The sequence below is a fragment of the Dermacentor andersoni genome, chromosome 2 (genome assembly GCF_023375885.2).
Source record: "Dermacentor andersoni chromosome 2, qqDerAnde1_hic_scaffold, whole genome shotgun sequence".
In the NCBI taxonomy this organism is placed as follows: Eukaryota; Metazoa; Arthropoda; class Arachnida; order Ixodida; family Ixodidae; genus Dermacentor; species Dermacentor andersoni.
Window position 1 is genome coordinate 251,314,664 of NC_092815.1, and position 25,884 is coordinate 251,340,547.

Genomic DNA, 25,884 nt, shown 5'->3' on the forward strand with positions numbered 1-25,884 from the left:
ACCAGTTTGCTTCTATATCAATCTTGATCTGATTGTGTTTCTTGCGTCTAAGACGGGTATATAAGTGTGTGGTGTGCCTCCGAACAAAGCAGTTGTAAGTGGCGCTCTGTCCCGTCTCCTTCCTTGGGTCCTGTTGTGTGTTTGCGCCTAGTACCCAAGATGAATTGTGACCAACTCGCCCAGCAAGACGTACTTTTAAATTATGTGTCACTTGTGCATATCAGTGCCTATAGTAGGCGACACACTATGTTCTGGTTGGCAGTGCTACTGATGCTCATTACTTCACTCATTTTGTAGTAAATAGGCTTAGATCTCGGACATCTTTTCTGTAATAAATACATCGTACTTCACAACATAGAGGTACAAGACCTAATTTTTCATTGCATTACCTGGTGTGTACCTGCATAACTTTCTTTCATATGCAAAGAACTAGTTGTTGGTGGCCTTCGTAGTGTTGCTTGCTTTATGTGGCATGGAGTGTAGTCTGCTGAATGTGAAGATGCAGACTCTGTATGCAGAACTCTGCTCACTGCCGTTTTTTGAGAGCGTCACATGGGGCAGCCTGCTGGATCAGGAGCCTCCTTTTGTGCCACGCCCAGACAACGACACTGACACAGGTTACTTTGATGGTAAGTGCATTTTTCATTGTCCACGAAAAGTTGGATGCCTTTGCTCACTTCATTCAGGTGACATCTCATTGTGGTCAAAAGGAACATTAAAGGGACCCTGAAATGATTTTGATGAGTTTGTACATACATATTGATTCGTTAGGGTAGGCCCTTCTAATCATTAAGCGACACATTGAAGCAATCCACGTAAAGCATGTCATTTATTATAAGGTTTTAGAGATGTGCATTGCTACCGATTGCAGTGGCGCTGCTCCGCTGAGTTTTCAGCTGCCCTGTTACTATCTGGCACATGTGACGGCAGTTAGGCAAGCTATCCGATTGGCTACCTGTTCCGCAATAACCTTTCCAATTTAATGATGAACAAATGTTGTTTCTAATAGTTGAAATGCTGGTAAATTTGTTTCTTTAAAAAAAAAACTTATTGGAAAGAGAATACACAGTGACAATTTATCACTACTCCCAAGCACCTCTGGCACAGAGCAAGTGTCGTCTCCCTGTGTTACAACGTGCTCTGTGTTGATACAAGTTGCATGGTCACTGTTGATTTTGAGCTTTCTTTTCACGTGTACCATCGATCGCCCAGCGATTGGTGATGTGTCAGGAATCCAGCGATTGGTGACATGTCAAGCTGCAACCCTCTGCAAGGTAACATGCGAGCGGAGTGGCTGCAGCACATTGGGCTGTCGGTTTCCAATCAATGCCAGCACCTATGTGTTGGTGACTGTCACTTCAAGTCGGAGGATTACTGCCACAAAAGAGAGTTTTAGCACGTCTGGTAAATGCAGGCAGACTGGGCATTTTTGCAGATGGGCAGAAGTGCAAATGTCAGCAGCCTGCAGGGTGCAGTCACCTAGTGACACAGAGCTCAACCAAACACGCAGCTAGTATAGCAGTGACCAACTATATTTTACTTTGCAGCTGGCGTAAATTTTCGGCAGCAGCGTAATCGTGAATACGCTGCCTTTTTAAATGTTTAAGATGCTTTACGTTTGGTTACAGCAATATTAGCTGTGTTTAGCTGGTTAAGCTCTGCTCCACCAGGTAGCTGCACTGCACAGGCTGTTCTAAAGTCACTGGAACTCTGAAAGTACCGCAATCAGCGGGCGACGCGCTGGCAACATTGGGCTGTTGTTGCCAGAAATGGTCTAACGCGGCGAGCGCGTCGTCTGCTAGGCAAAGAAAGTCTCCCTTGCGGCCGCGTTGTTCATCGTTCTTGTGCAAAAATAACCAATGAAAGTATCAATGATTGAGAGCGTAGATGAAACTACGGTTTACGAAAGCTTTGAAATATCGTACGAAAGCTGCGCAACCTCTGGTTTTTTTGAGTCCCCGGGATTCGCAGACAATGCAAGAAGCAGGCTTGTTCTAATGCTTTCGTGCGAGGCTCTAACGTGTTATCGTGAGAGGCTCACAAATACATGTTTTCGGGAACTGGAAAACTTTAAAGCGGGCAGGCTGGGTACTACGAGCGGGATATAGCAAAACGCTTAGTAAATCGGTTCGCTTAGAAGTGTAATGCGTCGAAAACGTTCCCTTTATGCTTGCTGTTTCCTACCCAGCTGTTCTTCCCTCTGTGCTGTCAGTCGCCGGTCGGAGGCTTGCGGGAGGTAATTGGGCGACCCCAAGGTCGACGTGCGGGCCAACGCTCTCCGCGGCCAGATGGATGCCCGATAAAATCCTTTGGCAACTGCTTACGGGCGGTGGAGGAGATGGTGAAGGATATGCAGCCTGTCGGCAAAAAAAACACAAAGCCGTGGATAGCGTTTGGGGAATAAGTGTGTGTTTTGGCGTGCTGACGCGCTGTGCAAATGGTCGGCTGATGGAAAACTCCAGCCAGAGCACGATTTGTCGACCGCAGGGAGTTTGCGCTCCCGAAGTCACTGAAAAGACCAATGCGTTTTCCGTGCTCGTTGGCATCTTTGACAGCGCATTTGTCCCACAGCGAGTGACCAGACCATCGTACTCGTAAAGTAGCTTCTTGTTGCTAATTGCTCAGCTCTCCCTTCTCTCAGCAACTATTCTTTTTTTTGCGTTCTCCTGTAGGTACGTACCTCGCCTTCTTTGCAAACTCTTTTACTTCAGCATGCAATCCATGCCCACAAGCTTTTTAATTAGTATTCATGTATTTGATTTTCTATTTGTCAATTCTGGCATTTTGGAAGCTTACACTGCTTCGTGTGAACATTTGTTTCTTGTAAATATTTTCTGAGCTACCTTGTTCTGGGAAACTGCTTGTTTGAAATTTCTCCTTCCACCAGCTTTGGCAGGAGGCTGATCAGGTGGACTGCAAAAATAGCATGCACAAAAGTGTGAGAGCTGAGCAGGTAGGTGGAGGTTCTGGAATTACGTACAGTGAAACTGACAGATATGCGAGCACAAGGGCAGGAGTTTGTATTTCTTCCCTTTTGTCGCTAGGCTGCGAGCCCAGATCAAGCTGTCGGTGGTCAGCGTTTGCGAAGAGCACTTGTTTTGCACGGCGCAGAACTGCTGGTTCTCCACCCCGTCTATGCCTGCAGGTGACAACAGACGCAGCCTTTCTGCTGCTGCGTTCCTATTCTCTAGAGCCATAATGAAGTGCAGTTGAGTAAATAAACCAACAGGGGTTTTATTGATTTTACCAATATTGCTTATTCCCTGAAAATATAATTTTAGTGCTCTAATTCGGTTGATGCCTGCCTTTATAATGGCATACCGTCAACTCGAAAGGGAGTTTTACAATCAGCTGTGCTGGACATATGCCCCATCTCTGACATATGCCCCATATGGCCACTATATAAATGTAATTTATATGGCGCTTGATGTGTTACCCCATGCAGCCATATTGTACCTAAGGGGGTGAGGTTACCTCAAGCCGCGTCTGTGCGGCTTTTTTCCCTCATCCACCTCCATTTACCACTCCTCTGTACATGTGTGTGTGTAAATGGAAATCAATAAATCAAATCAAATCAAATCTCTATGTAGCTCCTGTTCCCAATCTGTAGCATGCTTAGAATGCATAAAAACTTACCACAATCTCGTATAAGTTTAGCCACAATAAAAGCCAAATCACCAGACAAAAATGTTCAACCATTAATTTTCATACTCGCATAAAGATTACTTACAGTGAACTATAAAAATGTGTAAAAAGGTGCAAGGAACAGAGGGAACATAGCCTGAACAAACATGCAAGCTGAGCTCCAACCATCACAACCACACCTCAGACATAAACAAGCAATGTGTATGAAATAAACCTATAAAATATGCATAAAATAGACCAGATTGCTTTAATATAAGCACAAAGATAAGCACTGCATGTCTTGGTGTTTTATATTTTATAGGTGCTATGAGGAAGGCTGCAAGCTGCATTTGCACTGAAATAACTGGTCCGCCACCAACTACCTATTAATGTAGTAGACCAATAAACATTTGATCGGAATTCTGGTGCTAGCCTAGAAGCACTCTGACTGGAACTAAATAAACAACTGTGGTCTGTGCATTCTAAAATCTACCAAGTAGCAATTCTACCCATGTACGGGTCATCTACAACTTTACACACACGTGTCAAAGTCTGCTGCATGTGCAGAACCCTATGGACACAGTTACTTTAGTTAGCTATATTGTAGTTTATACATTCCAATCATAGCATACTAGTCATCTCATCCCAGTCTAATCCTTCCTCTAATATTTAGACTAGTTAAATAATCAGATTAATTGCACTAGAATGCTGATTAAAGTGCTGGTCACTTTGTTACAGCTAAAGAATTTCCATAGTTCAATACCATGTAGCAAGAATGCAGTTTTACACACCATAAGAAACCGCACTACAAAATTGGAAGAAAGAGAATCTGCAGAACATATTATTACGATATGATTCCGCGAGAGACGAGCAGCCGCGAGAACGACGAAGTTGGTCGGTGCCCTCGGCACAAGCGAGTGTCAGCCTGGCTGCCTGGCTCCAGTGTAAATAGCGTGTAAATAGCATCTCTCGTCTGTGTCTTTCCACACGTAACATTTCTGGTGGAGGTCAGCGATCCCCGTCCTCACCACAGAACTCCGAAGTGGTCGGCACACCGAGCTTGTCACCATGCCTCCCGGTGACGCACCCACCTCCGCAACGGCTTCGGCTTGTCCGACTGCTCCAGTCGTCACGGTTGCCCCACATCGTGACCCAGGTGTGTTCTCTGGCCTGGAGGGACAGGATGTCGACGACTGGATCAAGCTCTATGAACATGCCAGCGCTAATAACAGGTGGGACCCAACGATTATGCTCGCCAATGTCATCTTTTATCTCGGCGGCACCCCACGCGTCTGGCACCAAACACATGATGACGAAATAACCAGTTGGGACAGTTTCAAAGAAAAACTACGGGAACTGTTCGGCAACCCCATTGCGCGCAAGGCTGCCGCGAGAAAGGCTCTTGCATCTCGTGTTCAGTCACCTACCAAGCCATACGTTTCCTACATCCTCGACGTCTTGGCTCTATGCCGTAAAGCTGACGATCATATGTCCGAAGGAGATAAAGTGGCACATGTGCTAAAAGGCATCGCCGACGACGCTTTCAATTTGCTTGTTTTCGGCAACGTGTCGACTATCGATGCCATTATAAAAGAATGCCGTCGCCTTGAACAGGCTAAGAGCCGCCGTATCTCAAAGCACATTGCGCGCCTACCCAACACTGCTGCAACGTCGACATGTGAGGGTCGACCACGTCAGACCACCACCTGTGACGACGTCACCCACATTGTTCGCCGCGAACTCGAGGCCGCCTCTTTGCCAGCCTTCTCCACGCCGCATCCCGATCCGCCAGCAACCACCATTGCGATGATTCAGGCTGTCGTCAGACAGGAATTTGAAAACATGGGTCTGAACACCGTGTGTTCCACGTCTCGACCCAGCGTTCCCCAGTTATCTAGCGGCCCTCCTCGTCCCCGCCAGTCCTTTTCTGCCACATCTCGCCGCAACCCGTCCGAATGGCGTACCCCTGATGACAGGCCGATCTGCTTCCACTGCTGTCGCATCGGCCACGTCGCCCGTCACTGCCGCAACCGATGGCCACCACCTCCTCGGACTTACGCCCCCACTTATTCCCGCACCTTTGGACCTTCTGTACCCTATGCCACCCGCCATGAACCTACTACTGCTGATGTCCCTGCTCCGAACCTTCGCTACAGCCGCTCGCCCTCACCTCGACGCCACCAGTCTCGTTCGCCCCAACCCCGCCGCTTTTCTTCGCCGCCTATCGCCTCCCGCACCCAGCCGGAAAACTAGGTACTGCAGCTTCTGGAGGTGAAGCTGCGTTGTCGACCCTGCCCTCAAATCCTCTGCTCACGTTACCTACTAACCGAAACCTTCTTGACGTTGACGTTGACAGCTATCCGGTCACGGCACTCATCGATACAGGAGCACATCTTTCTATAATGAGTGCTGCCTTCCGACGACGACTGAACAAGCTCCTCACCCCAGCCTCGGCACGCGTTGTCCGCGTTGTGGATGGCGGTACTGTGCCTATCATCGGCATGTGTACGGCACGTGTCAGCATCGCCGGCCGCCACACTCCTGTACTCTTCACTGTAATTGCTCATTGCCCCCACGACCTTATTCTCGGCCTCGATTTTCTCTCCGCCCATTCTGCCCTAATTGACTGCTCTTCCAGTACCCTTCGCCTCGAGTTGCCGATGCTCGCAGAACCTTCTGACGCACCCCACTGCCGCTTACGCTCCACTGGCTTTCTTCGCCTGCCGCCAAAGTCCATAGCCTACATTGAACTGTTGTCTTTCCCACCAGTTCCTGATGGCGAGTACCTCGTCACACCTCTGCCCGACATCCCAATACAGTATGACGTCACCGTGCCTCACAGTATAGTTACTATTACTGCGAACCACACTCGCATGCCTGTCAGTAACTTTGGATTGGCAAAGCAAATTCTACCGCAAGGTATTTGCCTTGCCACCATTGATTGTCTCGGCGACCAATACGTGGCAGCGTTATCGACCGATGGTTCTCGCGACCTTAGCATGCCCATTGCGCCAGCCTCGGGCGTCGATCCCAAGATAAAGAAAATGGTTGCGACGGACCTGTCCTCTACGCAGGCTGAAGACCTTTGCGAAGTATTATCGTCCTACCGCGATATTTTCGACTTTGACGATCGCCCTTCAGGCCAGACGCTCGCGGTCAAGCATCGCATTCTTACTGGCGATGCTGTGCCTATTCACCGACGACCGTATCGAGTTTCTGTGTCGGAACGCCGAGTAATTCAAGATGAAGTGAACAAAATGCTCGATAAAAACATCATTGAGCCTTCATCGAGTCCCTGGGCGTCACCTGTGGTGTTGGTTAAGAAGAAGGACGGCACGTGGCGCTTCTGTGTAGATTACCGTCACCTGACCAGCATTACAAAAAAGGACGTCTACCCGCTCCCACGTATAGACGATGCCCTTGATTGCCTGCACGGTTCCAGATATTTCTCGTCTATTGATCTTCGTTCGGGATATTGGGAGATTGCTGTTGACGATATGGACAAAGAAAAAACCGCGTTCATCACACCTGATGGCCTATACCAACTTAAAGTAATGCCGTTTGGATTATGCAACGCCCCTGCCACCTTTGAGCGTATGATGGACTCCTTGCTCCAAGGTTTCAAATGGTCCACGTGCCTCTGCTACCTCGACGACGTCATCGTCTTCTCGCCAACGTTCGACACTCACCTTGAGCGTCTCACAACTATACTTGATGTATTTCGAAAGGCGAAGCTTCAACTGAACTCATCGAAATGTCGTTTTGGCCACTGACAAATTACTCTTCTGGGCCATCTAGTTGACGCTTCCGGAGTACAGCCTGACCCCGACAAAACTCGCGCTGTCCGAGAGTTTCCGGTTCCGAAGACAGCCGCAGACGTTCGAAGTTTTGTAGGGCTGTGCTCGTACTTTCGTCGTTTTCTTCCAGATTTTGCGACAATTGCTAGGCCCCTAACTAATCTTTCGAAGAAAGGCGTACACTTCTCCTGGGGTACTGCAGAAGCCGCCGCCTTCTCTCGTCTCGTCACTCTTCTAACCTCACCACCCATTCTCGCCCACTTCGACCCTGATGCCCCTACAGAATTACGTACAGATGCCAGCGGTCATGGCGTAGGTGCCGTCTTAGCCCAGCGTCAGCGTGGCAAGGATCACGTTATTGCTTATGCGAGCCGCCTCCTAGCACCATCGGAGCGCAACTATTCCATTACGGAACGCGAATGCCTTGCTGTTGTCTGGGCGGTTGCAAAGTTCCGTCCTTACCTTTACGGTCGCCCTTTTTCCGTAGTCACTGACCATCATGCTCTTTGCTGGCTCTCATCGCTAAAAGATCCTACAGGCCGGCTTGGTCGATGGGCTTTGAGGCTACAGGAATTTTCATATTCCGTGGTGTACAAGTCTGGCCGCCTGCACCAAGACGCTGACAGTTTGTCGCGTTACCCTGTTGACGACTCTGACTCCTCCAATATTGCCAGTGCTTCTTGCGTATTCCCTGTATACCAGCCGCTTCATTTCGCCGACGAGCAACGCCGTGACGCCTACATCAGAGCACTCATCGACCGTTTTGAACACTCTCCGGCCGATGCTGCTCTACGCCTCTTCATCCTCCGCGAAGGTACTCTGTACCGTCGTAACCTTCATCCGGACGGCCATGAGTTCCTGCTTGTAGTACCTGCAGAAAACTAAAGCAGGTACTACAAGCAGGAACTCAGAGCCGTCCGGATGAAGGTTACGACGGTACAGAGTACCGTCGCGGAGGACGGAGAGGCGTAGAGCAGCATCGGCCGGAGAGTGTTCAAAACGGTCGATGAGTGCTCTGATGTAGGCGTCACGGCGTTTCTCGCCGGCGAAATGAAGCAGCTGGAATACAGAGAATACGCAAGAAGAACTGGAAATATTGGAGGAGTCAGAGTCGTCGACAGGGTAACGCGACAAACTGTCAGCGTCTTGGTGCAGGCGGCCAGACTTGTACACCACGCAATATGAAAATTCCTGTAGCATCAAAGCCCATCAAAGCCCATCGAAGTAGTACCTAAACACCTCCACTCCACCGTTCTAGAAGAGCTTCACGACGCACCAACGGCAGACACCTCGGCGTATCTGGAACCTGTGACCGTGTACGTCGCCGTTTTTTCTGGCCGGGCCTTGCCCGTTCCGTACGACGTTACGTTGCCGCTTGTGAACTTTGCCAACGACGCAAGAAGCCTTCCCAGCTCCCCGCTGGTTACCTGCAGCCGCTCGACATCCCTGCCGAGCCCTTCCATCGTGTCGGCTTGGACCTTCTCGGCCCATTTCCGGAATCTACATCAGGAAACAAGTGGGTTGCAGTCGCGGTGGACTACGTGACCCGCTACGCCGTAACCTGCGCTCTTCCGACCAGTTGTGCAACTGATGTTGCGGACTTCCTGCTACATGATATTATATTGACGCATGGTGCTCCGCGTCAACTGCTTACAGACCGCGGCCGCACCTTTTTGGCGAAAGTCATTGACGACATCATGCGTGCCTGCTCAATACAGCATAAATTTACCACCTCCTACCACCCCCAAACGAACGGCCTCACTGAGCGTTTGAACTGCACCCTTACAGACATGCTATCCAAATACGTTTCAGAGGACCACCGTGACTGGGACCTGGCTCTACCTTACATTACCTTTGCATATAACTCTTCCCGTCTCGAAACTGCTGGCTTTTCCCCGTTTTACCTCTTGTATGGCCGCGAACCGACGCTACCACTGGACACTGTGCTTCCGTCCGCCACAGCTTCAACTAGCGATTATGCCCGTGATGCAATCGCCCATGCTGACCATGCTCGCCAACTTGCAAGCGCTCTTCTACAAGTGTCTCAAGACAAGCAGAAACAACGCTACGACCTCCGTCACCGTGATGTCCATTTTGTGCCCGGAGCCCTCGTGTTGCTTTGGTCCCCATCGCGTAAAGTCGGCCTTTGTGAAAAACTCCTTTTCTGTTACACAGGCCCATATCGCGTGATACGCAAAGTGACCGATGTCACCTATGAAATCGTTCTAGCCACGCCCACGACGTCCTCCGCTGTGACAACCAGTGACATTGTCCACGTTGCCCGACTCAAGCCCTACAACTCTCCATGCCCCTTGGATATTTAACAGCACCGTGACGGTGCTTTTGCCGCCAGGGGGTAATATTACGATATGATTCCGCGAGAGACGAGCAGCCGCGAGAACGACGAAGTTGGTCGGTGCCCTCGGCACGAGCAAGTGTCAGCCTGGCTGCCTGGCTCCAGTGTAAATAGCGTGTAAATAGCATCTCTCGTCTGTGTCTTTCCACACGTAACAATATTATCACACAATTTTGGTGACAGCTGCTCGCATGCCAATACTTTTAGAACCACACTTTGGCTTCTCCTTCAGCAGCGTAAGCATTTCATTATTTCCTTTTCTGAGAGAGAATCTTAATCTGCACAAGAAGAACCCCCCAGTAACCTTTTCCATTACTTTGTGGCAAGAAGGGAGTTGTGTGTTACATCCAAGTTTTTTGATGACGACTTGCTGCAGACCCTCAACAGTCATTTTGCTTTCAGTAAGCTGCTTCTCGTTGCTAGGAAAATATCCTTCTGCTTCCTGAAGAAGACCTGTTACAGGTCGTGACGGGATACACAGGGACTCCTTGCCTTCCACACAGTTTTTCATTTTCAAGAGCCGTCCACTGCCAAAGCAGCACTGCACACGCCACTTGCCTCTCCGGAGAACGCAGCCTGCCAAGTGGTGAAGACTCTCTGGCTCCTCAGCTGGAAGGCTTACATCATTTTGCTCAACTCCTTCTTCCTCGAGAGGCTTAAGGACATTAGGTTTTGTGGAAACAAACTGAGCCAGCTGCACTCCATCACCAATTTGATAAGATTCTTTTTTACTTGGTTGTAAAAACTGAGCCAATATAATCATGCGCAGAGCATACTTCAATTCACGTGCCCTTGGCACTGGGGATTTGAGACGTACGGTACTGAAAAGGTTTTCCAGTGCATCTTGGGCAAAGCGGCTTAACAAAAGATATTTAAGGCCTCTCTCTTTTATCATGAGTTCTCTCAACCTCAGTGCTGTACATGTTGTGATGATGACACCAGACTGTACTGGTTTCCGTACTGAGGAAGATTTGCCTGCATCAAATATCTGCAGCTTCGGGAACACTTCAATGACACCTTGAAGAAAATTTTTCTGAGCAAATGTCACTAAGGGCCATTTTTGAAGTGAGCGATGGCATCAGAGCAAACCACTGGTGTACAAACTGCAAAAATCAAGCTGTTGTGAGAGCTTCTTTCGGCAATTTGTCTTGCTCAACAAGAAGCTTAATTGCTGAAGCTACGCCATGGTCAAATATTGCGCAAGCGGGGCCTACATTAATTTTTTCATAATGGTTTGGGGAAATGGCTTGCAGTGTGGGGCAAGCTTGAGCTCGTGTTTCTCGTCGGTCTGACACAAGCGCACCTCAAGCCGCACCTGAACATAAACAAAAAACAAGGTGGAATACCAGTTAGCATACTGCATAAAATAAAATGTAATGACAGTTGCTACATCTTCTCGGTACTGTTGATCTATTCTCCCTTCTGCAGTATGCAAAACAGCCTTATATTGAGGTATAACTTATAAGGTTTGGTTATGGAGTATCTCGGCACAATGAAAATCTTACCTCATTACGTGGAAGCCTATGCTTCCGAACAGTCTCAGCATCCAAGCAGATTTTCTGTTCTCGAACCAGGTGCCCATGCAGATTTTTTAGCAGGTGTGGAGCATCTGCTAAAAAGTGCCGGCCATTTCCACATGGGTGCGAGCAAGTTGTTTTCGGTCGCCCATATCTTGTGGCGACTATACCACACAACCGCCATACTGCTTGGTTCCCAGCGCCCGTGTCAGATGTAACGCAGTTTTACCCAGATGCCAGTTTGCTCACTTCTGCGGATGACATCAAAGAGTAGCTCAAGCACTTTGGATGCATCGAATGAGCTAACTGAAATGAAAAGCAAAAATTTAGAGTGTTGTTAGCTTGAGTCTTTGCATCTATTTTAAGTTTTAATTCTACTCATGTGAATAAGATAAGATATATGGATTACACCTTCTCATGTGTGAGTAATGGGCTTTTTAGTATTGCATTTCTTGTTGTGTAGAAATTTGGCTTTGATGCTACCAGTACGTATAGGAACAAATCAGACACACAGTATTAGCTGCACTCACTTGTGCATTCTCTAAGCTATATAACGTGAGCTTACCAGTAAAGTGGTAGGCAATAGTCTGCTTCCACCTTGAGGTCACTCCAGCAAGCATCACTACAATACCTTGTGTCATGCTATGGCAGGAGATGCACTTGGTTCTGGTGGTGCAATTGTAGTGTGGCCTGCGGATTGTAGCATTTAGTGTAAGCATCAACCGCGTTAAGTTAACTTACCAATAACTGTCCTAGTAGAGTTATCATAATCAAGCCCCAGATGAATTTCATCGGTCAGCACTGCTGCATAACGCTCTTCAACTTGAAGTGTGGCCACTTTCATTGCAATGGCCGAAAACACCTCTTCAAGGATTCCTGGGTGACAAAACCACTCAGTTAAGTTATTTAAAGGTCATGCAAATAATACGTTTTTAGCTGGAGGCATTTTGACGTCCTCTATGTGGCTTTGCAGGGTCCTTTCCGCTGGAAGAGGCCAGCCAGTTTCCCGCAGATACTCGTAACTATGAGAGCCACATGCAGGTCGCAGCTTCAGTGCGTCTTCCACCGTAGCTTTGGTCCAGGAAGAACCTCTCATGGTGCCCTTTTCCAGCATATAGATCTGGTCTTCTGCAAGAAGGCGTCCTAGGGATTCTCTTAGCTGGTCCCGTTCAGACTCGGCCTTTCTCCGTCTCCTTGCCTCCAAGTCTAGAAGGCGTTTCATTGCATCTAATTCATTGCAGTCAGAATTACCCAACTCATTTCTTTCTGATGAAGTAGCTTCAATGAGACCTCAAAAAGAATCATTTTGCACACTGTTATTCAGTGTGTAAATCTTTCTAGAAAGCTTTCAAGCCAGTCTAGTACATGTTCAGAATGCTTTTCTTTTAACCAACGCTGCAAAAGACAACCAGCACAAATCTTTCTCTTCTAAAAAATGAATGTCACCTTGGCTGCCAGTGTCACAGCCTGGCTGCGCTTCATTCCCTTCCAGTGAGGAGTGGTTAACATTGGGGCCTGCAGAAAAAAAAAAAGAGACCCTCGAATTTTATGATCAAAATCCTTTGAATAAGACAATAATAATATGCTTACTCAGGTGATCATCTTGCTGTTCAGCTGTTGCAGTAATAGTAGATGACAGAGCAGGAGCTGCACGAGGGAAAGGCGGTTTCCGTTCGCTTGTTGGTAGTGCATAAGCGAAAATGCTGGGAACTGCATTCCACTCCAGCATTTCTTTTTTCCATCAGCACGAACCTTTTCAAGTCACTCTGGAGCAAAGTGGTCCTGCCAACAAGGAAGAACAAAGAACAGCAACTGAAGTATGTTGCCCCAAAATATGGAAATGTATGTTGGTGTTTTGCAAACCCCTAAACAAATGCTGAATGACATACAGTATCTTGAAGTGAAATTACAGATTTTTCAAGAGATGCGTTTCCTAGAATACGTCAGCACTCTCTTAGAATACTTATCAAAGGTAAACCAGCTTCGGTGGCTCAGTTGCTTTGGCGTTCGGCTACTAATCCCAAGATCTCGGGCTTGATCCCGGCCACGGTGACCGTATTTCGATGGAGGCGACGTACAAAAACGCCTGTGTGCAGTGCATTGTTAGTGCGAGTTAAAAAATCCCAGGTGGTCTAAATTCACTCAAAGCCCTCCACTTCGGCGTCCCTCACAAGTAATGTGTCGTTTCGGGATGTTAACTCTACGATTTGTTGTTTTTATTTGAGCCTCATTACCAAGATTTTTGCTGCAGCTGCAGCAGCTGCGAAGCAACTGACCACGGCGGCGGTCAGACCTGCGACGCTGCAGAGGGTGCTAAGAATCCCTGGCTCCGGACAGGCCGCCATTGGAATATGAACCTGGCAACGTTTAACGCTAGAACGTTATCTAGTGAGGCGACTCTAGCAGTGCTATTGGAAGAATTAGAGGGCAGTAAATGGGATATAATAGGGCTCAGTGAAGTTAGGAGGCCAAAAGAAGCATATACAGTGCTCAGAAGCGGGCACGTCCTGTGCTACCGGGGCTTAGCGGAGAGACGAGAACTAGGAGTCGGATTCCTGATTAATAAGAATATAGCTGATAACATGCAGGAATTCTATAGCATTAACGAGAGGGTGGCATGTCTTGTTCTGAAACTTAATAAGAGGTACAAAATGAAGGTTGTACAGGTCTACGCTCCTACATCCAGTCATGATGACCAGGAAGTCGAAAGCTTCTATGAAGACGTGGAATCGGCGATGGGTAGAGTGAAAACAAAATACACTATACTGATGGGCGATTTCAATGCCAAGGTAGGCAAGAAGCAGGCTGGAGACAAGGCAGTGGGGGAATACGGCATAGGCACTAGGAATAGCAGGAGAGAGTTATTAGTAGAGTTTGCGGAACAGAATAATATGCGGATAATGAATACCTTCTTCCGCAAGCGGGATAGCCGAAAGTGGACGTGGAGGAGCCCGAACGGCGAGACTAGAAATGAAATAGACTTTATACTCTGCGCTAACCCTGGCATCATACAAGATGTGGACGTGCTCGGTAAGGTGCACTGCAGTGACCACAGGATGGTAAGAACTCGAATTAGCCTAGACTTGAGGAGGGAACGGAAGAAACTGGTACATAAGAAGCCGATCAATGAGTTAGCGGTAAGAGGGAAAATAGAGGAATTCCAGATCAAGCTACAGAACAGGTATTCGGCTTTAACTCAGGAAGAGGACCTTACTGTTGAAGCAATGAACGACAATCTTGTGGGCATCATTAAGGAGTGTGCAATAGAAGTCGGCGGTAACTCTGTTAGACAGGATACCAGTAAGCTATCGCAGGAGACGAAAGATCTAATCAAGAAACGCCAATGTATGAAATCCTCTAACCCTACAGCTAGAATAGAACTGGCAGAAATTTCGAAGTTAATCAACAAGCGTAAGACAGCTGACATAAGGAAGTATAATATGGATAGAATTGAACAAGCTCTCAGGAACGGAGGAAGCCTAAAAGCAGAGAAGAAGAAACTAGGAATTGGCAAGAATCAGATGTATGCGTTAAGAGACAAAGCCGGCAATATCATTACTAATATGGATGAGATAGTTCAAGTGGCTGAGGAGTTCTATAGAGATTTATACAGTACGAGTGGAACCCACGATGATAATGGAAGAGAGAATAGTCTAGAGGAATTCGAAATCCCACAAGTAACGCCGGAAGAAGTAAGGAAAGCCTTGGGAGCTATGCAAAGGGGGAAGGCAGCTGGGGAGGATCAGGTAACAGAAGATTTGTTGAAGGACGGTGGGCAGATTGTTCTAGAAAAACTGGCCACCCTGTATACACAATACCTCATGTCCTCGAGCATACCGGAATCTTGGAAGACCGCTAACATAATCCTAATCCATAAGAAAGGGGACGCCAAAGACTAGAAAAATTATAGACCGATCAGCTTACTGTCCGTTGCCTACAAAGTATTTACTAAGGTAATTGCAAATAGAATCAGGAACGCCTTAGACTTCCGTCAACCAAAGGACCAGGCAGGATTCCGTAAAGGCTACTCAACAATAGATCATATTCACGCTATCAATCAGGTGATAGAGAAATGTGCGGAATATAACCAACCATTATATATAGCTTTCATTGATTATGAGAAAGCGCTTGATTCAGTCGAAACCTCAGCAGTCATGGTGGCATTGCGGAATCAGGGTGTAGACGAGCCGTACGTAAAAATACTGAAAGATATCTATAGCGGCTCCATAGCCACTGTAGTCCTCCATAAAGAAAGCAACAAAATCCCTATAAAGAAAGGCGTCAGGCAGGGAGATACGATCTCTCCAATGCTATTCACAGCATGTTTACAGGAGGTATTCAGAGACCTGGATTGGGAAGAATTGGGGATAAGAGTAAATGGAGAATACCTTAGTAACTTGCGCTTCGCTGATGATATTGCCTTGCTTAGTAACTCAGGGGACCAACTGCAATGCATGCTCACTGATCTGGAGAGGCAGAGCAGAAGGGTGGGACTAAAAATGAATCTGCAGAAAACTAAAGTAATGTTTAACAGTCTCGGAAGGGAACAGCAGTTTACGATAGGTAGCGAGGCACTGGAAGTGGTAAGAGAATACATCTACTTAGGACAGGTAGTGACTGCTGATCCAGATCATGAGAGTGAAATAATCAGAAGAATAAGAATGGGCTGGGGTGCGTTTGGCAGGCATTCTGAGATCATGAACAGCAGGTTGCCATTATCCCTCAAGAGAAAAGTGTATAACAGCTGTGTCTTACCAGTACTCACGTACGGGGCAGAAACCTGGAGGCTTACGAAAACGGTTCTACTTAAATTGAGGACGACGCAACGAGCTATGGAAAGAAGAATGATAGGTGTAACATTAAGGGATAAGAAAAGAGCAGATTGGGTGAGGGAACAAACGCGCGTTAATGACATCTTAGTTGAAATCAAGAAAAATAAATGGGCATGGGCAGGACATGTAATGAGGAGGGAAGATAACCGATGGTCATTAAGGGTTACGGACTGGATTCCAAGGGAAGGGAAGCGTAGCAGGGGGCGACAGAAAGTTAGGTGGGCAGATGAGATTAGGAAGTTTGGAGGATCAACATGGCCACAATTAGTACATGACCGGGGCAGTTGGAGAAGTATGGGAGAGGCCTTTGCCCTGCAGTGGGCGTAACCAGGCTGATGATGATGATGATGATGATGATGATGATGATGATGATGACCAAGATCGATGACCAGCAAAGAAAGAAAAAATCTCGTACAGCAACCTCTCTGAAAACACAGCTGTCACACACACATGTGCGAGCACACACGCATGTATGGGAGCACACAAACGCCCATGCAATCAACACAGGCATCATACGTACATGCACACTCACGCTCGCGTGCACAGAAACATCGAGAGAACCTTGCAATGCAGACTACATAGGGATATCAACTGGTGAAATGCAGGATAAATAAAAACTGGTTGTGGTCACAGCTGATGAGTTTGCACAATGCTTACCTCGCCGGGTGTCCTTTGTTGGGACAAATTTTTCGCGCCAGATGCAGTGCAGCCATACAGCCCTTCATTTGCTGTCAGACTTCCCGCTTGGGATCACAAATAGAGCTTTGCCACATTCTCTTCGATTGCTGCATCCAATGGCGCAACATCCTGGCATCCTCGGAGACCTTTGTGCTTTTTCATGCACAGAGTGTGACACGCCTGCCAACTGCCTCAGAAGCACTGCGCGACTGCACCCCATCTGCTGCGGGTAGACCATCCATGGCGGCGCCTAACCACGTGATCGCAACTGGCCAATAGGCAGCGTTGCCGCAAAGAGAAAACAGCTGCATTACTTTCAGAGTTCCAGTGACTTTAGGCTGTTCAGGCAGCAGCTCATGTATATGCTAAAGCCCCTTCATTACATGAATACTTTGTTTAGCGCGAAACAACAGACACAAGATAGACGACAGGACACAGTGCTACTCTCAACTAACATCATTTTATTGCGTTACTCTTTTATAGACAGCTGAAACTAGAGGAACATGCACAGTCAGCACCATGTGGTGGAACCACCAACATCCGATCACAAGAGTGCACTCATGCGACAGAATCCAAAAAACCATATTCAGCGCTGTACAAGGTTAAGGAAGGCACACTAATGCACTGTGACCCCAATGACTGAATGAAAAATGCTTCCGATAACTCACGGGCAGTGGTGTCACGACTCTTTTTCAAAATCGTGGTATCACGAAACATGGGTTTGCACTTGCATATTTTACAATGCTGAGCCAAATGGGAACCTGTGCCTGTTGGTATGGATCGCTCATGTTCTCTAAGGCGCTCGTTAACACAGCGGCCTGACTGCCCTTCATACAAACATTGTTTAACTGCGCGAACAAACGAACCACAAAGACAGCATGGGACATGGACGGGCGCAGTCCGTGTTTATGCTGTCTTTGTGGTTCGTTTGTTCGCGCAGTTAAACAATGTTCGCTAATATTTACCAACTCGCCCAACAACAAGTTCTTCTACCCTACATACACTTTGCCACATGACAAGGGAATCTTATAAACCACACCGACGCTGCAATCGACAAACTTCGCGTGGTTGTTTTCACAATCTGGTTTTTTACTTGTTTTAGAAATACGGCTGCACAACATTGACAGTTTCTGAGGAGCAGAAAACACTACCCGAATTTGGTACCTAGTGGCGACATTCTTTAGATTGTGAGCCACTCTATGGCAATACGGCACAACTTCAGGCCTCTTCTTTTGTGTAATACAGTTACTTTTGTGCCGCTTCCCTTTCAGTTTCTGACACAATACCTCCGAGACTGACGTCACCACCACACTTGGGTAACCAGCAGCCTGCAGCCTATTTAACTGTGCAATGAAACTCAGTTTCGCAGAGTGATGACAAGATTTCATTAACGAAGATCCTAAACACATCAAAGCAGTGGCGCATTTCACAATCTTTGAGTGTGCAGACGTGTAAGGTAAAGGTTCCTTACGTGCACGTGGCGAGTACATCCAACAGGTGTGGCCTGTTTGTAAGGATAGCTGCAAATCTAAAAACTGGAGTTTACCGTCCCTAGCTAGCTCATGTGTGAATGTTAAACCTTTGCCAATGTCATTGAACAGAGTTAAAATGTCAGCTACCGTAACGGAGCATTTGTTGTTAGTCTGTTTTATCACAACCATAAAATCAACATATCTAAAAATTTGAACCAAGTCATCGTTTATGGCACTCTTAAGAGCGCGGTCGACAAACGATTAAAAAATATTACAAAGAGCAGGCGCCACACATGAACCAATACACACACCATTTTTCTGAATAAAAAGGTTATCTTCGAACCGGATAAAAGTTGCACTTAGATGATATTCAAGAAGGGACATGAAATCTTCCGATGGCAACCCGGTCGCATTGCGAAAATCTACCACGCCACTTTCTTCGATGCACATCATCGCACTGCGAAATAGCTCATCATGCGGTATTGAATAGTAAAGATCTTTGACGTCAACAGAAAAAAATGCGCTAAACAAAGTATTCATGGATTTGCACCAACTAGCCCGCCAACGCATTGTACTGAACTATCCCCCCTTCATTACAGTGGTGGTAGTAGTATGGAGGGGCTTGAGATCATGCCTCCATCCATCTGTCGAAATGCCTAACTTGCCGGCGTTTACTGGAATACCAAACAGGCTGAGCGCTGTGACAGAACGCTCTAAACAATGCCGCCTAAATAGCTCTCGCTGTGGATCGACGGCCAGGCAGCTAGCAGACAGGTTGAAGAGGCTTCACGCAGTGGCTCAAAGACAGTGGAAGTAAATGGCAAAACATCGTATCATGATGCAAAGCCAGTGTAGGCAGATCTTTGCCCCCATCAGTCAGTGAACAAGTTGAGGAGAAAAAGCATGGCTAGGGAGGAAGGTAACTTGTAATTGTCTGCAGCTCTCTTAATATGAGGCGCTTAAATTGTGGCACGAATGTTTTCTTGCAGCTGTACCCTAAGCATCTACAATATTTGTCCAAGCCCGTCAACCCTCTCTGGCCTTGTGATTCCATTTGGTGTCACAAGATTTAGCCACATGAAAAAATTTACTACCCAAATTTTCTAAGACAGAACTGCTCTAATTCGAAAGGTTAAAGGGACACTAAAGGGATACAATAAAGGGCTCATTAATTCGAATTCCACGGTGATGGTACGAAAATTTGAAGTATACAAAATTCTAACTACTGAAAGTTGGAGAAAAAATTGCTTGGTTAAGGCGTGTATGTAGTCCAACGTGGCGTGAGCACACGCACACACACTACGTCATGTTGACATGAACAACGTCTATACTTCGAATCACTGGTGAAGCCAATGTAACCGGATTCGGCCAATGCTGTCCGACGTGTCCGACGTCGAGATGGCTCTTCTCTATCTGCGCGTTCGTCGCACCGACTGGCATGGAGAAAGAAAAATGTCGCAGTTTTGCCCGAAAAGCGAAGCATCGATCGCGATAGTAAATTAGTAGATAGCTATACAAAGTAAGGATAGTAGTTTTATCAGCCCTATAAACTTGTGAACATTCGCTTGCTAACTAAATTAACAAGTACAGTGTCACAGGCGCACAAGTAAACATGAACACATCTCGCTTGATGACAGCAGAAACTCACTGAAAAACACTGGGTTGAGGAATCGCAGCAATGAGTGAATTGACCTTCGTACAGCTCTCACTTCAGCGCAAACGAAACGTAGAAAGTACATCGCATACGAAGCTACAGGCACTACACGCACTCTGCAAACATCCTAGATCGCTTTCAAGATGCAGCTCATGCGGGTGCACACTTTGGCCACGTCGCAAATGGCTTTCAAGATAAGGCATGACCGCGCAGTAAGTAGCCGCAGCCACTGGAGAAGGATGCCTCATGCGTGACAGGAGAGGGCACGCATCCATCCTGCCTTTCTCGCTTGCGCACGCGAGGTTGGGCCATGTTCGCCAGCTCACCCTCGCATGCTTTCTCTCGCACACACAGCATATGGTGCACGGCGACGATTTTATCGCCCTTGAGCTTTATGAAGAACCTCACGAGAGAGAAGCGGACTGCAACAGAGGCATTTGCCATGCCATGGCCAGGAGTAAACACCTCTCTCTCCAGTCAGGCCTAAACAAAGGGCTGCAGATGAAAAAAGCAAAGCTGCACGGCCCGTGTGTTGACGTCAGCATTGCCAACGTGCTCCCACGCACTATCAATCTCCCCATCCACGATGGCGTGGAGTTCGAATTATCGGTGGCAGTGCGGATTCCAGTGTGAATTAGTGGGATGTGTTACATATTGCTTTCAATACATTGCTATATTGACCGTGGCTGCTACTTTGAATTATCCGAAATTTCGAATTAGTGAGCTTTTACTGTACATTCAATCAGTTTGAATTGATCAAGTATATTTGACGAACTCTAGTTCTGTTGATGTTGTGGTATTAGGTTGAACACCACGCTTCGCACGTGGCATCCTCGTACACGCGGCTAAGCCTTTCAGCATTGGTGCTTCAGAGTTCGTGACCAAGCACATTGCACATGTAATACTCAGACCTGCAGCTAATTTTGCACATTGGCATCTCCGACTCGTCAATCAAGCACACCACGCACGGCCTCCTCAGACCCGGGACCATACCCGCCGGGTGCACAATCTTTGAACTTCAAAGCATTTCGCACATTGGCACCTGAAACTTGGCAATCAGGCACATCCCGTGCAGACTTCTAGGACCCGTGGATAAGCACTTTGTGCATCAGCACCTCAGACTGCATGAACTAAGCACATCGAGCGTCGACTCCTCGTATCCATGGCTAGACATTTCGCGCATTGATGCCTCGGACTGCACATCCAAGCACATTGATCGTCGACTCGGACTCGTGGCTAGGCATTTCACATATCCGCACCTCTGACTGTCTGACTACCTAAGCACATAGACTGTCAACTCCTTGGACCCACAGCTAGGGACTTCGCGCATCAGCATTTCAAACTGCGCAGCTAAGCGCTGAAACCTTAGGGCCAGTTGGTCAGTCTGTCGTCATGGATGACAAAGCAATTTTCTAATTTTGGCCTTTGTGGTTCAACAAACGTTCTTGAAATTTGCTAAGTTCAGTCTTTGTATTTTTAAAAAATACAATGTAATGCATTTCTACTGAGGGTGTACGAATACCGAATAGTAGATTTCAAATCGAATATTGAATCACATCAAGAAAAAAATGCGACTTTTGAATCAACAGGACATGGCAGCACCTTCGCCATGCGGTTTCCTAACCTCATCGGTCGTGCACTGGCACTACCGGAAAGTCATTTGCCGTCACCCATCCGGAAGGACAAAATGAAATGAACAGCCATGTGCCAAAGGTAGCGTGCATCTTCTCTATCAACCATTGTCAACACCCTAGGATCTCGGCGAATGTGGCCACCCACGGTTCTACTGCAGCAGCTGCTGCATACGGTGCGGCCTGTCTTGAAAGTGATCTGCAATGGAGACCAGAGTGGACGCATCTAGTTGCACCGCGCTCTGCTCTCGCCATTAGTTCGTGTCGAAGTGAGCGGCCGTACGAAGGTCAATTCGCGCGCTCCTGCTTCCACGCTCCAGCATTTTCATAAAGAGTTTCTGCCGTTATTGAGTGAGACATGTTCACGTTTGCTTGTGCGCGCATGACACCATGCTTGTTAATTTAGTTAGTAAGAGAATGTTTACATGGCTGATAAAACTACTATCCTTACTTTTCGTCTAGCTGCCTACTAATTTGATCTCGCAATCGATGCTTTGCCTTTCAGGTGAAACTGCAACTTTTTTTATTTGTCAATACTTTAGTGCATTGGGAATAAATCTTTGTTTTTCCAAATGAGAGAATGCATTTCTGTATGAAAGAATGGGGTACTGTAAAGGACTTTTTTGTTTAGGTCACGGCAAATGGGTGTGCTTTACAATTGAGGGCAGTTTTTTTTCCTTTTGGTCACGGAAAACAGGTGTGCGTTACAATCGAGGGCACATTAGAATTGAGTACATATGGTATTCGTTAGTGCCTGCACGTCTTCCAGAAAGTACTACACAATTCGCATCGTGCGTACATGCAATCAGATTACACAAGGTTCAGTGACAACAGACAGCGGATAGAACCTTCAATAACATTCGAGAAACTTCTGATACATGCAGGCGCATCCTGCACTGAGCAATAATATTTGTTAGACAGGAAACTGCAGTCACTCAATGAAAGATAAACAACTATGTGTGTCAATGTCAACAACAAGATGGGTGCTCTAGGCGCACTCGACGAAAAAGTTGTTCTCTGCCAAGGTCAGATGTATTCTATGAGTACTCTATTCACTTGAGCAGAGAATTGAGGAACTTGAGAATCACAGCCATCGGTCAAAGCTAATTGTTTACGGCTGAGAAGAAATGAAAGAAGAGGTGTGTGAAAAACTCTAACATGCCGTCAACAAAGACATTGTAGAAAGTATTCTTGAGCTGGAGCCAGTTCGAATAGAACAAATTAATAGATTGGGCAGATAACCCCAAGCAAAACAAGGCCAGTCATTCTGAAGTGTGATGAGCATGTGACACTTCCTCGGGCATAATCTTCGTTGGCCCGCCAGGCTCGGTGGTCCGCCAGGCTCAGTGGCCTGCTAGGCTCGTTGAACAACATTGGTCACCACACCAAATAAACACCAATGAGCATAGCTGCTCACGGTCAGTCATCGTTTCACCATCACCATGCTCTGGACCGTCTCTCTGATGGAGAGTGCCTCGAGCCCCGCCTCGTTCACAAACCCAGGCGGAACACTGGCGACGAGTACAGCCCATGTATCAACCTACACCGCCGCAAGCGGCGAAACATCATCTCCATTCCTGCCACCATGTCGCTGTAGGGAAGGCTTTAGAAGAGCCACCAGGAAGGAGAGACCCTCGGGCAATTCGTCACTGCGCTACGAAGGTTAGGTTAGGTTAGGTTAGGCCTGCGCCTTCGGGGACCAGCTGGACTCGCTGCTCCGGGACCATTTGATCCGTGGCATGAGCCAACCCACCATGCAGACACAACTCTTGGAGCTTCCCAATCCCTCACTGGATGACACTGTGAAGGCAGCGCTGGTGATGGACACTTGTGAGATTGCACATGCGGCCAGCTCACCATCAGCGGAAGCATGGTAAAAAAGTTGGCGACAAAGGGCAGCGCCTGCAATCGCTGTGGTGGTGCCCACTCCCCCTCACAGTGCCAGTTCTCCCAAGCACAATGCTTCAAGTGCAGGAAAACAGGGCACCTGGCACAGTATGCCAAGGGAAGAGGGCAAGCAGCAAACAGCAGCAGCATCAATTCATCCCAGGTTCAACACAAGCCCATGGCCAGGGTAGCCGTCGCAAGGGTATGGGCGAGGACCTGTGGCAGCAGGCTCGATTTCCTCCGTGGCCATGCTTGTGGCTGAGGACCCGCCAATCTTCAAAATGCGGCAAACAGGCCTTGTTTTATCGTCTTTGCCACTGTACATGCTGACCATCGAAGCCTGCGGGCGCTCTATTTCTATGGAGCTGGACATGGGCCAGCGTGTCGATCATTTCTGGGAAACTGTTCAAGTGTACCTTCCTTGATGTGTCCGTTGGGGCTTCGACCATCATGCTGCGCAGCTACTCCAGACAGGTCTCCCAGGTCAGCGTTCGCTTCGGCGACAGGGAGGCAATCTTTCCTCTTTACTTAACCAATTCACACACTGGGCATTTGTCTGCCGGAGTACCAGGAAGCCGTCCTGCATGTGGTGAAAGATGTCCCAAGCCTCCTGATCAATTTCAAGTCCCTGTTCCAGCCAGGAGTGGGCACATTCGCCGGCACTTCAGCCAGCATCTATGTACCTGAGGGAGCCCAGCCTTGTTTTTTCAAGCCTCGCCCACTGCCATTTGCCCTGAAGGATGGGGTCACCCAGGAGCTGCAACGGTTACAGCGAGAGGGCATCATGGTGCCCCTCAAAATATCTGAATGGGCCACTTCCATTGTTCCAGTCTTCAAGCGAGATGGCAGTGTCGGGATCTGAGGGGATTTCAAGGTTAGTATTAACCCCTTCGCTACCGTCGAGAAAATCGCAGCCCGTCAGAATTGGAGCTACCTCGACCTCATCAACTTCTACAGTGGTTTCCTGCCAAACCTGTTGGTGAATCTACTGCCACTGCATTTTCTGCTTTGAGATGGTCAGCAGTGGGTCTGGAAGAAGTAGGAGGGCGTGGTCTTCCAGCACAGCAAGGAGTTACCACTAAAGGTTCAGTGCTGGTACACTTTGATCCGGCCAAGCCTGTTGTCCTCACCGTAAATGTGTCACCATATGGTGTGGGAGCCATCCTGGTGCAGTGGGACAAGGATGGCGAGGAACGCCCTGTGTCATTTGCTTATCATCGGCTTTATGCTGTAGAGCAACGTTACAGCCAACTGGACAAAGAAGGCTTGGCCCTCATGTTCAGGGTCGAGCGCTTTCACCAGTACCTGTGGGGCTGGAAATTCGAGGTTGTCACAGACCACAAGCCGCTGTTGGGGCTGCTGGGGCCTGGCAAGGCAATTCCCATGCAGGCATCACCTCGAGTGGTACACTGGGCCTTGAGGCTGGCAACCTACAGCTACCGGCTGGTCTACCGTCTGGGAAAGGACAGAGGTGCGTGCTGAAGTGTTCATGCTGGAGCACACATACCCGGACATACTTTCCAGATCTGCGGTGTCACAGGCAACCAGCCGGGACCCAGTCCTGTCCCGGGTGGCCAAGGCGTTGTCCCAAGGGGAGGAGTTGGTTCAGCAGGCCTATAACCACAAGGCAGCCGAGCTGAGCCTGGAGCAGAGTTGCCTACTGTGGAGTTCCAGGGTGGTGATCCCACAAAGTCTCCAGTCCAGGGTCCTGTAGTTGCTGCGCCTGGGTCATCCTGTTGTGGAAAAGACCAAGATGGTGGCCCAGTCCCACATTTGGTGGCCTGGCCTGGACGAGGGCACTGCTCACATGGTGCAGCGCTGCCAAGTCCGCCAGGAGCATCAGCCAGCCTCGCGTCGTGTGGAGAACACCACCTGGCCATTCCAACAGAGACCCTGATCCCGCCCACATGTGAATTTTAGGGGGCCCTTTAAGGGCCATTACTTCATGATGGTGAACACATGCTAAGCTCTTAACCTACACAACATTTGTACGCCCAATCTGTAGAGTATGCTAAGGCACTGTAGAATTTCTGCATACTGTCACTAATTTAATTTCTGCCTACTGTCACTAATTTAGCCAAAATTGAATGGGTACAAAGGAAGGCTGTTATAACGACAGAAAGCTGAGCTAGTTGGTAAGGATTCATTATGCAAACAGAGGTGAGGCGTGCAGACAGGACACAAGAGTAGAGAAGTGGACAACACGAACGCCGACTATCAACTGAAGGGAGCACTGAGGCGAATAGCCACTGCTCCTTTTTTGCTATTACTGCTTTCTGTAATCACGTCCATCCCCCTCGAAACCGACTGCTTTAGGCGCTCAGCCACAGTGGCCACTGCTACACTTGGATAACCTGCTTCTAATAGGCACCGGACCTGCGCATTAAAACTGGTGCTCATTTTGTGCATGCAGGATCTGGTGAGAGACGACTTAAG

The 25,884-nt window shown here is 47.9% G+C and overlaps 1 protein-coding gene across 5 annotated transcripts in view; it reads left to right on the forward strand.

Moving 5' to 3' along the window:
• The window catches only part of gwl (serine/threonine-protein kinase greatwall), a 441,324-nt gene that overhangs the window by 387,572 nt on the left and 27,868 nt on the right, over nt 1–25,884 (forward strand). The window contains exons 13-15 of one of the 5 annotated variants that reach the window (XM_055075652.2): nt 519–629; nt 2,888–2,953; nt 3,045–3,131. In XM_055075652.2, coding sequence (XP_054931627.1) covers nt 519–629; nt 2,888–2,904 — 128 coding nt within the window. In that variant the 3' untranslated portion in view covers nt 2,905–2,953; nt 3,045–3,131. Of the gene's footprint in view, nt 1–505; nt 630–1,212; nt 1,275–2,887; nt 2,954–3,044; nt 3,537–25,884 lie in introns of those variants that run through there. The other 4 variants (XM_055075651.2, XM_055075650.2, XM_055075653.2 and 1 more) reach the window with 4 other exon arrangements.